At 39.5% G+C, this 16189-nt stretch overlaps 1 protein-coding gene across 4 annotated transcripts; it reads left to right on the top strand.

Moving 5' to 3' along the window:
• The first annotated feature begins 6477 nt into the window (after positions 1-6477).
• On the top strand, positions 6478-14974 carry slc2a11a (solute carrier family 2 member 11a). Of its 4 annotated transcripts, none has more exons than XM_059033165.1 (14): positions 6478-6620; positions 6851-6908; positions 7748-7846; positions 8562-8722; positions 9053-9177; positions 10006-10135; positions 10657-10805; positions 10901-11088; positions 11570-11680; positions 12085-12186; positions 12593-12668; positions 12762-12889; positions 13415-13683; positions 14233-14974. In XM_059033165.1, exons 2-13 carry the CDS (start codon positions 6867-6869, stop codon positions 13673-13675), a joined length of 1572 nt encoding a protein of 523 aa, XP_058889148.1. In that variant the 5' UTR covers positions 6478-6620; positions 6851-6866; the 3' UTR covers positions 13676-13683; positions 14233-14974. The 4 variants fall into 4 exon arrangements, with proteins under 4 accessions (XP_058889148.1, XP_058889150.1, XP_058889147.1 ...); XM_059033167.1 differs by lacking the exon at positions 14233-14974 and adding an exon at positions 13252-13310 and having other exon boundaries at positions 13415-13532; XM_059033164.1 differs by lacking the exon at positions 14233-14974 and having other exon boundaries at positions 13415-14123.
• The last annotated feature ends 1215 nt before the right edge of the window (positions 14975-16189 follow it).

Consider the following 16189-nt stretch of genomic DNA (forward strand, 5'->3'; position numbering starts at 1 on the left):
ACAGTCCCTGCTGTATTGTATATTAAAATATAGCGTCTTTTTATTTTGTGATTTGGAAAACGTTATCCTTGTGAAAAAAAATCTAAATAAATAACTAAAAAACAAACACAGATTGTTTATTGTCAGCAATTGCTTTTCACGACTACTGTAGCAGATTTTCCATCTGCATGTAGCTTTAGTACACATGCTATACATTTTAGTCCTTTGAACACAGTAACATCTGTCCATTTCTATGCAGTACATAATTATTAGGGGTATTTTTAAATGCCACTGAAAAAAAGTTTCTGCATCCAAAACACTGCAGCAATTTTTTGTAAGGGATTTAAAACTAAAACGCGAGCATAATTTGGCACACCACGCACCTTTGTACAGTCCACTATAATGTAAATAAAGCTCACGGGAAAGCTTGAAAAATACAAACACAGGTAAGGCAACTAAAAGGTGGGCAGTGAGTCAATGGGTGAGATGTGACCCACCGCATCCATGACCCTACTGCATTAAAACTAACATACATTACTGAACAGACTTCCTTTATTTCTCAGTGTTTCCAAATCTTGGACAATATGCTTAAGCAAAAGGTGTGTTCTGTGTATGTAATGTAAACAGTAATTAGAGTGAAACATCTGTGATCAAATGAATTCTTCCTAAACCTATGAAACACTGTAAGCATGTAAGTATATAAGATTATCCTGTACATCTGTCCAGCCCCTGCCTAATCTAATTAGTTATCACTGACTTTAAGACACATCAGCAATCGAGGCTTGATACCAAGTTTCTTCCCTACGAATGGGAGTCAACAACAAAGAAGAAACCACGGTACTGTGCACAGCAGTGAGATCTGTCAAGTATAATGTACTGCAGTACCTCAAACCTGTGGTCATCCCCTCAGGACATGCTGGCCCTTTCCTGCAGAGAGGATGTCGAGGCATAGTTTGTGTCCACAATTAGTATAATCACCCCAACCTGAAAACATCTGGTTCCCTTTTCTGTTTTTATGAGCCTTCATTCAAATATCTGGGAACTTGAAACGCAGAGGGGTTACAAAGTAATGCCCTGTTTATTTCTGACAGTGGATCAAGGGGAGTTCTGTATCTTTAGATCAAGATCCCAATAAGGACTTCTTATATGAATCCACTCATCTGCAGCTGTGGTAATAGGGTTCAGTGTTGAGCTCTTGCAGGGGTTGGACACAATCGTTGGAAACACCTGTAATTGTAATATGTAGCGCCCATGTCATATACAGTACCTCAACTGACATGTATTCTGCTCGGTATAAAATATGCATCTCACTGTTGCACTTCTGTTAAAGTAACAATCGACAATACAGCAGCTCTGAAAGATTCAGATAGAGGGCTACTAGTACTGTATGTGTTCGGTTGGAAGCTGTTTCCAACACTGCCCAAATTACTGAGGTTTCAGGAGTCTCAGAATTGACTGGAGACTTTGTGGCAGGTTTCCACTTTCCACCCTGGACATCCCTGTGTGGTCCAGTGGTTAAAGAAATGGGCTTATAACCAGGAGGTCCCCAGTTCAAATCCTCCCTCAGCCAGGGACTCATTGTGTGACCCTGAGCAAGTCACTTAACCTCCTTGTTCTCTGTCTTTCGGGTGAGACGTAATTGTAAGTGGCTCTGCAGCTGATGCATAGTTCACACACCCTAGTCTCTGTGAGTCGCTAAGTCAGCGTCTGCTAAAATAAACAAATAATGTCAAATAACAGGGTTTGCAAATAGTCTAATACTGATGAATTATCCAATGTAACAAACATTATATTTTCATGCAGTGACCCATCTCTGGATACAAAGTGAAGGATTGCCCTTACCAAATTATCTTCAATGGCCTCCACGATTCAATACCAAGTGGCAATGGTCACATATCTCTCCAGAGTCACTTAAACACATCGCAGACTGGTAACATTGAACCAAATCAGCACTATCCTGTCTGTCAATGGTTGTCTCTATTGACAGAGTTATGGCAGGTGATTGTCATGTTTTGTCTTTATCTCTCCATGTTAGAAATGATAAGCCATGGTAATGAAGAGGGTATTTTCAATGATAAGAAGACAGTAGGTGATACTCTTACAGTATAGATTAAATTCTATAGACTAAAATACCAATTACTAGTCCTGTGTTAAACGTAAAACACCATATAGAGCAAACTACTACCATATCAAGCATTACAAAAAGCACCATTTAATTACCAGAAGTATACTATTATAATGTTTAATGGTACACTAATAACCTCTGGTAGTTAAAGGAAAAAATATATTTTGAGCAGTATGCAATTCTGTGGCAGCTGTAGAACAGTGTTATGCCAACAAAAACAAGAATATTTTACTATGTTGTTATAGAAAATAATCAAACAATAAAAATTGTGTCATTTTCAAAGCCCACTTGGTCATATAACTCCACACTTGGCAGAATTCCCATTGGATGTTATTAAACGTTTGAGTTATTTGTCTCTCTTAAAAGGTACTAAACATTTACATTAAAGAAATTAGATATTTTTTTTTTCTGTAAACTATGACCTCTGTTTAATTTTCACAGAGGAAATAGCAAAGCAGCCTTTCAAAGCAGACGTATGATTAATTATTATAATTTTCAAAAATGGTTGAAAGCTGAACCATGACATACATAGGGCCCTGTCTAACTTGAAAACTGGTCAGTCTTTGATGTGCAGTTAATGTTTCCAGAGACCAGAGACTGGGAAAATAATAAATAGTTAAGCTTTGCCCCCCCCCCCCAGAATGAGAGTCTATATGAAAGGATGTTTGCTTTTATTCTCCACGCTGCAGTTTTGCAATCCCAGTCTTTTAAACATAGTTAAGTCGTGATGTAATGAAGTCTTGTGCCAATTTCAAAAGTCCAAACACTGAGCATGCCCATGTAACTCATGTACAGTGGGACATAATGAAAAAAAACATTCACATACTGTACTTCTACCCATTTGATGAAAAGGGAAGATATTGAAAGTCTGGCTCACCTTGTGAAGGCACGACGCCGTGATGTGTATGTTGGGTCTTAGAGTCAGGGGAGAAAAGGTTCATGTCCTGGTTGTACACAGTTGCAGATCTTTGCTGGAGATCCCAAGAGGGGCTCCAACGATTTGGGGGGGAAGGCGAAATGATCAGGGAGTGTTTTTCTTCACTTTGTAGAGAGATGACTGTGGAGCTCCTGACAGTGAAGAGGCAATTCCTGGGCTGCAGTGAGGGAACATATCGGGACATTCTAAACTGGGACAAATGGGGGTACAATAATCAGGTTTACCAGCTGTCTGATATTGATGAGTTATCCAATTTAAAAAACATTATATGCAGTGGGCCAAGATCTCCAATGGCAGAACATGGGTAGTTACAAGGGTATGAACCATTTTCATATTTTAAAAGATGGGGTGAGATTTATCAAGGTCTTGACACCAAAATGCAATTTCATCCACTTGTGCCCTTGATTAATCTTATTTGTTTTTTGTATCATAACGGTATGAACCAATTCACACTTGCAATCTATTTCAGTACAGTGCAATTCATAGTTCAGCTATTTTCATAACTGTCTCATGATGGACCTACTTTCTTTCTTAGACAAAGTGACAGCAAACTCTACAATTCTATATTCTACTGCAGCCCGATATCTCCTGCTGCCCATTGTTATGAGGTACTTGGTTGAACTGGCCTTAATAACAGGAAATTAGAATCCCAGTATTGCTCTGTAACCCCCACTGCAGACATGAAAGGTAATATCAAGGGTTATATCAGAAAATCAGGATTAATGAGGGATAGCATCTGGAAGCACTTTGCCTAATAACCTGGTTTTGTTTAATCTTTTTAGGTTTTTTACTTTGTTTCAGATTTTTTTTAAAACAAAAAGTAATTGTCGTCCAAGTCACACGCGATCTCTTTTCAAAGTCGGACAGGCCTTGGAGGTAGGAAATTACTAATGATGCAGAAAACAAGGATGATTGATGAATGAATAAATGAGCAAGGGGATGCTGGAGCATCACATGAAATGACCCCTGTGATAGAGAAACTGTCCCACGAAAGTAACCTTTTAAACTCATTGACTAGAATCTATGCTGGACCAGGGAAAGGGTTGTACTTTGGTATCTTAATGCTGTCAGAAGTTGGAAGTCTACTTTGGTTTTGGTGGTGAAAAGTTTGCCACAGTAAAAAGCATAGCAAAGTGTAATAAAGCATAGGTAAGCACTGTAGGTAAGAATAGCAAGGTATGGTAAAGCATATTAATAAACACAGCAAAACAAAGTCATATTTGGTAAATACATAGTATAACCATGGGAAAGGCATGGGAAAACTGCAAAACTACTGTGCTGCTAGTGCTTAAAAGGTTTTGCTGGCACAAACTTTCTTCATCCATTGTATTGAATGTAAGACAAACCCTTGGAAGAACGACAGTATCAGAAGACCACAGTACAGTGATGCTGAAATTCCAGGTTGCTACAATGTCAGCAGTTTATCACACAAAACTGACCCTATAAAATATTGGGGAAGAATGTAGACTGAAAAATAGCACTATGCTATTTAAACAGTTGGCTTAAAAGGCAAGGAGTGATATTATGTTTGTATATGACCTAAGGTAGACTGTGGGACCTATGAGAAATCAATGACAATTATAATGCAGTATGTGTATAATTAAACAGCCTTACTGAAACCTACATTTGGCTTCTAATACAATAGTACAATATCATGCCAGAATGCTGCATTGTAGCAGGCTGCTGCACGTTTCATCTTATTTTCTCCGAATGTCGTTTGGCAGCATCCTTTGAGGTATTTAAAAGCCCTGTGGGGGGAGGGGGGGGGTGAAGGTAGGCAGTGAGTTCCATTCCAATTACTCAACTCAAAAGGGTTCTATTTCAGTAATTATACTATATAAGGCAGCCAGCCATTGACACTACAGGCACTTTCTAGACATTCTGTCATGTGGTGCCTGGTGGGCAGGCAAGCATGGGTGCAGCAGGTTCCACAGCACTTCATAGCCACACTAAGGAAAATAGTGCAATAAAACTGCAATCATGAATTGACTGGAGCTACCAGGACAACATCTTGGAGGCACTACCAGGAGGGCAGGTTATTAACACTATGACCATTGGGTTCACGTTGCTGTTTGAAAGTGGATCGTATACCACGCATAAACACACATACTGTACAGGCTTAACTTGCTGAAAGGAGTCAAATGCTCTCCTTATCCCTGCTGCTCATGCAACTTCAGTAGAGCGGTCTAATCATTTGAAATGCTTGTGGCGCCATCCTGTGGTTCTTACTTGTATTTATTTTTCTCTCGGCTCTGTGCTTCTGGTGTCTGACCCTGCTAAACAGAAAGCAACTAGAACAGTGCTAACCTGAGCAAGCAAGTTGGAAGGACTATGTACAATTTTGTTTAAAATCCATTTGAATTTTAGTCAATAGAAAATGAACACTTAATTTGTAGACCAATAGAGGGGGGGGGGGGGGGGGGGGGGGGGGGGGGGGTTCCATAGCACAGAATACAAGTTAATACATATTGGAAATTGACACTTAAGCTGTACCCACTTAATTTACATTCAGTACAAAACGGTCCCGTTTAGTCAAATATTTTAGAAGAGATTCAGGTAACGTTCAATGTTCTGTTGAAAGCTTTTGCATACTCCAGTAGATTACATTACACAACAGCGTTAAGCATGTAGGGCTAGGCTGTGGGGGGGATAGTGCAGCCCGCAGCACCAGATGTATAATGTAAAAACCAAACCAAAAAAAAAAAAAAAAAGTCTTGTTTAAGATTATGTATAATAATATGCAGCACATTGTGATCACTGCAGTATTTGATACAAGTTATTTCTGATTTAGTACTCGATAGAATATCACATATGCAGATTTAAAACACTTATTTTACCTGCTGGTAAAGTGCAGCAAACCTGCCTTTAGTGCCAACTGGATTTTAGTAAGGTAATTCTCTGCCACCACCTTTATTCAACCGGTAAGGTCCGGTTATGAGATCCTCAAACTCAGGAGGGTAAAAGTTCAAACAATGCACAAAACAGATGTAATTTTAAATTGTTTACATAAAGAAAAGGTACATGATTTCACAGCAATTAGACAGGCTCACTCTTAAAAGATCAATTATTGCACAATGCCAGACTAAATTTGCAAAAAGCCTTCAATAAAGAACCACACAAAAGCCAATAAACACTCCAATATCAACCGCAAATCAATTACGTCATATTATGAAATCGCACACAATTACCAAATCATTTAAGAACTTTGGACTCTGAAACACGACTATTGTGTACAAATTTAAAAAAAACAAAAGGAAAACAGTTGATGGGTTTTTAATACAAGTCGGACACAATTTAGTTTAAAAACACCTATCAATACTGTTTAAACGTCCTGACCCATTAATAACCATTTACAAAACCAAGATACATTACAATTAACAGCTTAAAACAATAAATATACCCTATATCGCAAAGTCCAGTCAACCCAGATCAATTACTGAGCGAGAGACGCAGAACGTCAGTTTGTTGCACTGCCGCCTCCCGTTTCACCAGCCGAAATCCCAACCGCTAATCCCCCGATCCGCAACAGAACCGCTTTCCTTGCCGGTAGCCACTCTCCGTTCCACTCGTGTCGGTCAGGTATTTACAGGTGTTTTTATACCCAGCTCATCTCTCGCTCTCTCTCTCTCAATTAATTTGGGCCGAATGAGCAGAACATACACTTCACCTGTAATGACGGTGCGATCTCACAATTACAGTCCATCACAGAAGTGATGTGCTGTGCTGTGCGTGTAATTTCGGTATTTATTTCGTACAAGATAATGTTTATACATTTTATTTATTTGTTTGTTTATACTTTATTTCCGAAGAACTAATTAATCCATCATGGAGGAAAATGAAATTGAACGGACTCCATCTGGCAAAAAGGTACAGGTATACATTATTTTTAATTTGTTTTAACCCAGCGATGGGGAATTAAAATAGCACTTAACGCCTATACACCTGGAAATGGTAAGAATACGCTAATTGTAATTTAAGGCGTTCAGATTCGAACATTCTTCTGTGCGATATTAAAAGGTCGTTCAAAGTCATATTTCAATGCAATTCATTTCTATTTAGAAAATCTATTTATTTAAGTTCTGTAGTGCTCCAAAATGTGATTTGATCGTATGCGGTCTTAAATGATGGTTACAAAAAAAACAAGTGTTTATTTTATTTTATTTTATTTTATTTTATTAATATGGTTGTCCTACTTAGGCTCCAGTATTTTTTCCCCTGCCTGTCTGCATGCGGCAAAAATGTATGCACTTCCGGCCTCCAGGCGTTTGGAAGAAAGTTCTATTAATAAAAGAGAGAGGGCGCTAAAATGTGCACAAAGTTATAAAACTACAATTAAACTGTAATGTTTCAAAATGAGTTACCGTCTGGGTTGATAGTACAATATCTTTGGTATTACAGTACTAGTTTCTCATTTTAATAACACTGTATTTATTCTTTCCAATAAGTGTGATATTTGAATCGTATTTTGGAGAACCACAGCAGGCACATTGTGGATGCAGTGTTAAATATTGTTAACATTTAAAAGTAGCTGCTAGAAAGAATCAAATTGTACTACCAAGTTTAATGATACAAGTGGTGTAAACTGCATAACTTGAGACTTCTGTAAACCAATGATTACAATGCAATGATTACAAAACTCATGAAATAGATTTTAATTAGTCATAGAATAATCCTGGCTTCTTGTGTTGTCTTCCTTCCTCTCCCAGTTACAAGGCAGGACCCTTGTTATGACAATCTGTGCCGCAGGTATTGGGGGGACCTTCCAGTACGGCTACAGCATTTCCGTCATCAATGCACCGACTATGGTAAGGCAAATATTTACCATCAATAACCAATAGCCTTCTGATAAACCTCCAGCAGCTTAGCTCAGATTACCTTCTGATATTCCAGTATGCAGGGATATTTACCATGAGTATGGAAACACCCCCAGATGTAAGTTACCTCTGCTGACATTAGTTTGCAGTCTCATCTTTGGTAGGGAGGTTTTCAACCTTCAGAAAAGCACATTGGATATTGAGAATTGCATAAACCACGGTGTATGTCAAGAACTTAGATTGCAATATTGAGTATTAAGTATTTTCAATGAATCTGAACCGTATCAGAACCTAATAATAGCATCTTTGAAATAATAGGATGGGACCAGGCCTGTCATTTTAACTCTCTTCACTGTCAAGCATGTTGGAGACTCTCTCTCCCTGTTAGAGATGTTGGTTTTCTCAGTACAGTGCTCCCCCTTTGTAACGCTGAAGTCAGGACCCATCGCTATGAGACTGTGCTATTTGTGTTCCAGTATAATGAGGATGAAAATGCCAGTGCAATAGAATTAAGGGGCAAAATAAGAGCCATGACCATGCCACCTTATAACTGAATCTGATGCATAAAGGGCTGCCTTACAAAGGGGGAGCACTGTCTCTTCTTTTAATGATCTTTGACAACAGCACCGTTTAGATAAACTGAATAGACCACAGTGTGTATGTTCAGCAGTACAGGTTTATTTATTTATTTTTTTTAACGTTGTAGTACATTCAGACATTTATCAATGAAACGTGGCTGGAGCGCACAGGCACGCCTCTGGAGAGTCACCTGATCACCCTGCTTTGGTCCATCATCGTGTCAGTGTACCCGCTGGGGGGCCTGATCGGCGCCTTGATCGCAGGACCGTTGGCAGTCCAATTCGGAAGGTAACGACAGCAACACTGCACTGCATGAAGTATCCATGTCACCAGCCTATACTCCTTACAATGTGTACACATGAGATGATAACCTAGACCCACTCGATATCATGGTAAAAGCTTGTAGTGGAAGCATGAAAAAGTGTAAGCAAGCACTATGCATTGTAAACGCATAGTATTGGAAAGTCACAGTAAACCGCTGCAGCTGCAAACTGCAAAGACAGAGCTGTGCTATTCATCTTGCATGTTGCAATATAATAATGTTATTCAAGATAAAAAGATAATACTGAATGTAAAACAGGTAATATTAAAGAATGCAACGTTGTTTTTGCTTTTCAGAAAGACATCGCTGTTACTGAACAACCTGTTTGTCATTCTCTCTGCGGTGTTGGTGTTGGCAAGCAGAGCTTGCCGCTCATTTGAAATGATTATACTGTCGCGAGTATTTGCTGGAGTCAATGCTGGTACGTGTGCTTCCACACACTCTGCGGCTCCACACATTGACATTTGCAAGCTTATATACAGAACAAGGACTTCCACAGTTTGATCGCTTATACTGGGACATTAATAGAAACATGGGCAGTGGGTAAAGGGCAAAAAACATGTAATGTGTTCAGTGTACAGGACAATATATAATGAAGATAACAGTATCTATTTTGAATAGTTTAAAGGCAGAGAGAAATACAGTCATATTAAGAAGAAACTTACATGACCAGCTGAGATGTTTCATGCTATGTTTCCACCATTACAATTGTTTTATTCCTGTCAGAACATTTGTTTTAGCCCTGGCTTTGAATTAGGGTGCATACTGTAGTGTGTCTCCAGCATGAGAAGATAAAAAGGTCATCTGCCTGCACCTTCTGCTGGACAAAACATAATATAAATACACTCCAAAATGATTAAGCAGTAGACCATTGTGTGCCATATTCACAAAGCATTTACCACCATGCTAACTTTGCACCATTTCTGTTGATGTTAATGAACTAGCAACAGACTGCTGCAGTGCAAGCACGATCCAAGCACGATCCAAGCACGGTCCAAGCACGGTCCAAGCACGGTCCACGCACTGTCCAAGCACGGTCCAAGCACCCTCAGTGATTTTTAGGTTTTAAAACTTTGTGAATATTATTATTATTATTATTATTATTATTATTATTATTATTATTTATTTCTTAGCAGACGCCCTTATCCACCACAATATGGTGAATGTGTCTTGTTCTGTTTTGTTATAAATTAGCTCTACGTGCTTATTTGACTTTTTACAGTAGCTAACCATGAACTATTCAATCCAGGTCTCAGCATGAATGTCCAGCCCATGTACCTGGGAGAAAGCGCTCCGAAAAAACTGCGAGGAGCCGTTTCCATGAGCTCTGCATCCTTCACAGCTTTGGGGATCGTTCTGGGACAGGTCATCGGTCTCAGGTTAGAGGCAGAGGGTATAGCAGCCGTTCTGAATGTGACAACGCTGCTTTTTTCTGCTTTTATAAATATTATGTTTAATTAACCTATTTTTAGACCGTGATGTGCCGTGAAAAAAATATAGCCCAGACCATGAGCTCAAGCGACCCCTGCAAAAAAACAATATGCTTCTAATGAAGTTTACATTAAACCTGGAAGGAATCAAAGTGCTACACAATGAGAGGTTAGGTGGAACCAATTACAAGTGTGTACAATCAGAACCATTGGGAAGATGGTGCTGTTCGACTGGTTAACAATTTACGGTATTTTGCAATGATTAATAACATTGGAGGCAAAACAAAGAGCTGTTTGATCGTAGTGAAAAAGTCGTAATTTGCTTACATTAAGACACAAGCGTTATGTGGAGTACATTTATATTTCTTTAGCCAAATTTAGGTGAATGCATTAGCCTCAACATTTGTCTGCTTGACTCGATTGCTTTTGAGTTTTATCAGAATGCAAGTTTGAATTTCTGCCCATTGCAGGGAGATCCTAGGAAGTGAATGGTGCTGGCCACTCCTGCTGGCTAGCAATGCCATCCCTGGCCTGGTCCAGCTGGTCACCCTGCCCTGGCTCCCAGAGAGCCCACGGTACCTCCTCATTGACAAGAACAACAAGGAAGCCTGTCTGAAGGGTAAGGGAGCCTGCTCTTCTGCGAATTACTGTACATTCACAGGCCCATATACAGCACTTGTACAGCGAGGAACTGATGTTGCATTGTGATTGCAGCGCTGAGGAGGCTGCGAGGCAGTCTGGACCTGAGCGCTGAGATGGATGAGATGCTGGAGGAGCAGGCTGCTGTAAAAGGGGAGAGATCCAAGAGGCCATGGGAGCTGTTTCAGGACCGGTCTGTACGATGGCAGCTGATCACAGTGGTGGTGCTTAGCAGCGCCATGCAGCTCTGTGGGAATGATTCTGTGAGTAGGGCTTGCACATCTCTGCTGTGTGACCTTAGAGGACTCTGAGCCCAGTGGAGTGCATTCATGAGGAACCCTGTCTTGACCTTACTTGATACAGAACTTTCTCCCAAACATTGCACCTGCTGTACAATGTTTAGGTCGACAAGCACCTACGTTTGCAGATAATTAACATTTTACAGACTTTGTTACTGTATTTTTCTAAAGACGCTAATCAGATTTTACCTTGGGCTTAGAAGTTAGCTCTTTTCTGAAACATGTTTTACCTTCTTGTTTAAACATTGTAAGCAAGTGTGATCCAAGCTGAATTTGAAATCTGGCTTTCAAATTCAGCTTGTCTCACACAGCCACATCGGCACATTTCGATTTTGTTTTGAGTCCTGTAAGTGGCTTCTGTCTATGGAGCATGTTATATACCAATGTGTTTTCACACCATTGAGCAGCTACTGTAGCTTACTGACTCTCTCAAATTGTTTTTCAGATGTACTTCTATGCATCCTACGTGTTTCAGGAAGCAGGAATTCCTTATGATAAAATTCAGTACGTTGTCATTGGTACAGGGAGCTGTGAGCTCATAACATCTATAACATGTGTAAGTTAGGCATTCCAAACTTTACTATAAGCTTAATTTGTTAAACCTGAGCCTGTGGCCTGTAGCATTGAGAAAAGATGATTGCATAATAAACTGTGGTATTGCTCGGGGCCTACTGTGCAGTGGAATAGATCCAGTTAACCCCATAGTTTGATGGAAATTATAGCCTAATTGTATTAACCATGTAAAATATAAGCACAGTGGTTATTTTGTAATTCAATAATTCACAAATTCAGTTCATCCACAGTTTGTCCATGTTAGCAGTAAATTGTATTTGGACACTGCACTGCTGTTCCTTTTGCTGAATCTGTTGAATTGTAACACAAACGCTGGCAGAGTCCTTTCCCTTCACCTGGTTACAGCTCAGGCACTTCATTTGTATGCATGTTTCCTGGTTGATTCAGTCCCTGTTTATTGAGAGGCTGGGCAGGAGAATCCTCATCCTGGGCGGCTACATGCTGATGGCACTGTGGGCTGTTGTCTTCATGGTGGCTCTCTCACTCCAGGTACAGTAAAACTGCTTCTTTAAACCTTTGGAAGAACGTGGCAACTTAACAATGCAGCGTCCTATGCAGTATGAAAGATCTGTTTAGCTTCCTTAACAGTAAAGAAGCTGGATGATCTATAACCCCCTAGTGCTGCAAGTTGTAGCAGGAGCATGGCTTTATGGCTCTTAAAATGACAAGGTGCCCAAGAGGTGTCAAGGAAGGAGGAAGCCTATGTCCCTAGTAAACATATTACTGCATGATTTAAGTTAAATCCTAATATCCAGACATTAATAGGAGATTTTAAAACAACTTCTAGCTACTTAATAAAGTGTGCTGGTAAGATAAAAGTGAAACTTTCTTGGCAAAATGGTTAAATTGGCATGTTTGACTTTGATGCATTCTGTTTTGTGTTTCATAATAAAAGGAGAAGATCAGTTGGATGCCTTACATGAGCATGGGGTGTATGTTTGCCTATATCCTCAGTTTTGGAATTGGACCAGGTAGGTCTTTAAATACTGCTTATATAAACGAAGCTGAGGAACACGATATTTAGACAAGCCTGACGAGCTTGCCATTGGTGGTTTTTCTCCCAGCCGGAGTTACTGGAATTTTACCCACTGAGATCTTCGACCAGAACAGCCGTCCTGCTGCGTACATGATCAGCGGCTCTCTCATGTGGTCCATGCTGTTTCTTGTTGGGATGCTCTTCCCTTTTATTGTGGTAAGTGTTGAAAATAAGCAGATCAAGTTCTCCCATCTGTAGGTGCATGTCGCTCCTTGCTAATTTGGATTTGTTTTTCCTTTTGCTTCTAGCAGTAGTGTATTTCTGTGCTGAAACAATATGTATTACAAAAGGATGGGTGCCTTACAGTCTTTGTTTGGGTCCTTGATTTGCACTTCATGAAGTATAAGCTCTAAAAGCTTGCCCACGGCTCTTGTTCGTAGGATAGGAGGCTGTGTGGTCCAGTGGTTAAAGCAAAGGTCTTGTAACCAGGAGGTTCCCAGTTCAAATCCCACCTCAGCCACTGACTCATTGTGTGACCCTGAGCAAGTCACTTAACCTCCTTGTGCTCCGTCTTTCAGGTGAGACGTAATTGTAAGTGACTCTGCAGCTGACGCATAACTCACACACCCTAGTCTCTGTAAGTCGCCTTGGATAAAGGCGTCTGCTAAATAAACAAATAATAATAATAGTAGCATCATGCTCAAAGCATCCACATGCAGTACCTTCTCTTTCTATTTCCAGGGCGGACTGGGCGTGTTCTGTTACGTGCCATTCTGCACGGTCTGCGTTCTGTCCTCCGTCTTCATCGCGTTCTTCCTGCCCGAGACCAAGGGCAAGTCTTTACTGGAAATCAGTGCAGAGTTCGACAAGCGCAACTCCAAAGGAATGGAGCCGCGGAAGGCCCAGTATCAGCTGGGCGAAGTCTCCAGATCCACTGCGCTCTGTGTTGAACCCCTTGAATCAGAAGGAAATCAGGGCCACGCTGCTGGACTGGCACCTTGAGTGCCAGAGTAAGTGCCAATGCTGGATGCATCTACAAAACCAATAACTGCATAATTTTGTACAGTACATATTGTATTAGAACCTCAGTGGCTTTTGCTGTCGATTCCAACAAAAACTTTTGAACTGAAACACAGTACAGTATTTATTATTTAATGATCTAAATGCAAATATTAGGAGACTGATGTTTCTCTGTTTCTGAAAGTGATTTTGTTTTATTTATTCTTCCACATCAAATGAGTGCAATTATAGTGTATATCCTATATGTATAATGAACAAATACCTCAAAAGTTTGTACTCATACAGTATTCCATGCTGGGAAAACAGTAGGAACAAATGCCTTGTGACTAATATGGGTAATCAAACAATAAAACACACTCCTGAAATACAGAATGTATTTCTGCTGCTGAACATTTTTAGGAAATACCTGCAGCTGGTGTGTGTGTGTGTATGTGTGATATATATATATATATATTATATATATATATATATATATATATATATATATATATATATATATATATATATATAAATATATATTTTTTTTTTTCTCAATGCAGGCATCAGCTGAAGATCATTTCTTTTATGGCAGCAGCATTGATGTCATGTACACCACAAAGTAAATGGTTGGATATTTACCTCGTTCCTGGTTCTTAGCAGTGAACTATCTGATCACATGAAACATTTGCACTAGAGACTGTTTAAGTGTTATTAGATTTTATATTCTTTGAACAATATTCATGGTGTTTGCTGAATATATTGTTGACCCCTTGTTAGAATGGAATGCCTGCATATGTGATCAATGCAATATAAGAAGCCACCAAGAATGGTTATTATTCTATGAATCCGCTGGCAGCTGTTTCTCTGGAGGTTCATTATAACAAACTGTAAAGATGAGATATGATGGGCAGAGGAACTCTGCCTAAACGTGTCTGCACAGTTTTTACTCTAAAATGTAACTATCACTGACACTGTTATCTGCTCCGTTACTGAATCGTATTTTGTCATATACTTGCTAGAACCGAAGTCATTGTATTTATCTTGCTCTTAATTGTATTGATACTTGTACTGTGATTCTTGAAATGTATTTTTGTTTACGACTGTAAGTGGCCCTGGACAAGGGCGTCTGCTAAGAAATAAAATAATAATAATAATAATAATAATAATAATAATAATAAACTGCCCCTTATTTAGCTATTGTACATTATAAGAAATATACAGCAGTTGTATTTTTGTTAGTTGTTGTTTCTGCACTTCAAATGCTTGATAATGTAACCAACATATGATTGAAAATAAAAACTGTGGCGCTGTTTCAATTAGTATGACACAAACATCCTCTTTTTTATGATACAATGATGCATGCTGTGCAAACACAACCGTTTATTATCCTAGACGGACATTACATCGCAAAGAAACCTGCAATAATAAAGTAATAGCATGTTAAACCACATAATATTTATGTACTTGGTTTAACGATGAGGTACCTGATGTGAGCTTGCAATTACCCAAGGAGGTCCTTGGATACCCAGGCATTTCTCATAGCAAATATCCAGTTCCAGATGTTCTACTTGTGCCTGCCTCTAGTATTTATACATGACTGCCAGCTTACTTTGCTGGCTTCCAGTGTGTCGATCATTTCATAGTGAAAAGAAACCCTCCGACGCCAGTAGAAGCAATAGGAATGAAAACAGCTTCTATTGCACAGGCAATTGCAAACTAAACTGAAGCTCATTCTGCATCCATTTGGCCTTCCCCGAAGCACTATAGAACCAAGAATGGGTTGAGAAAGCATTAGTTGAAACAAGGTTGAAACACACGCACAAAAGACAAAAAGTTTTCCAAATCATTTTTTCGAGGATTGGTTCCGAGTTGTTTTTTACGTGCTTAGCTTGGGATGTTATGTAAGAATCCCAGTGTGATAAAGTGGTTCTGTTTGTTATCACTATGATTCATTCACCTTTAATCACGTACATACCGTTGTGTTTTTGTAGACCAGATCTGCCTGTAAAAGGCTAAGGGTGACACAACAACGTTTTATTGATGCCTCCACACCGGTTTGTTCTAGTCTGGTTAAGTCATCAGTTAGATGTAACATTTGCATCAGCTTGGTTGTGTAATGGTCAATCTAAAAGTTCATATTATGCCACCCAGTTTAAAATATGTTCTTTGTTGGAGAAGTAATTGTACACAGAGGCTACGTGTATATATTATTTAAGTGTAGTCACTTTCCTGTTTAAGCCATTATTACATAGGTGAAGCTACCTAGTTAAAATGCCCATCGATCCTATTAAATGAAAATCCAGTGGACCACCCGGTCCATGATCCAGCCCCATGAGCAGGCAGTGATCCAAGGGATGACGTTTCCCACTGTGTGACTAAACTGCAGCACTTCATAATAAAGTGCAAAACAGGAGGTAATCCATTTCGGAAAATCAGGTTTTATCCAGCTCCGTCTGGGTATTTAACGTTTGGTAACGTTTGTTACTAATGAACAAGAGGAAGTTAATACAAACATAA

Source organism: Acipenser ruthenus, chromosome 11, assembly GCF_902713425.1.
Source record: "Acipenser ruthenus chromosome 11, fAciRut3.2 maternal haplotype, whole genome shotgun sequence".
NCBI lineage: Eukaryota > Metazoa > Chordata > Actinopteri > Acipenseriformes > Acipenseridae > Acipenser > Acipenser ruthenus.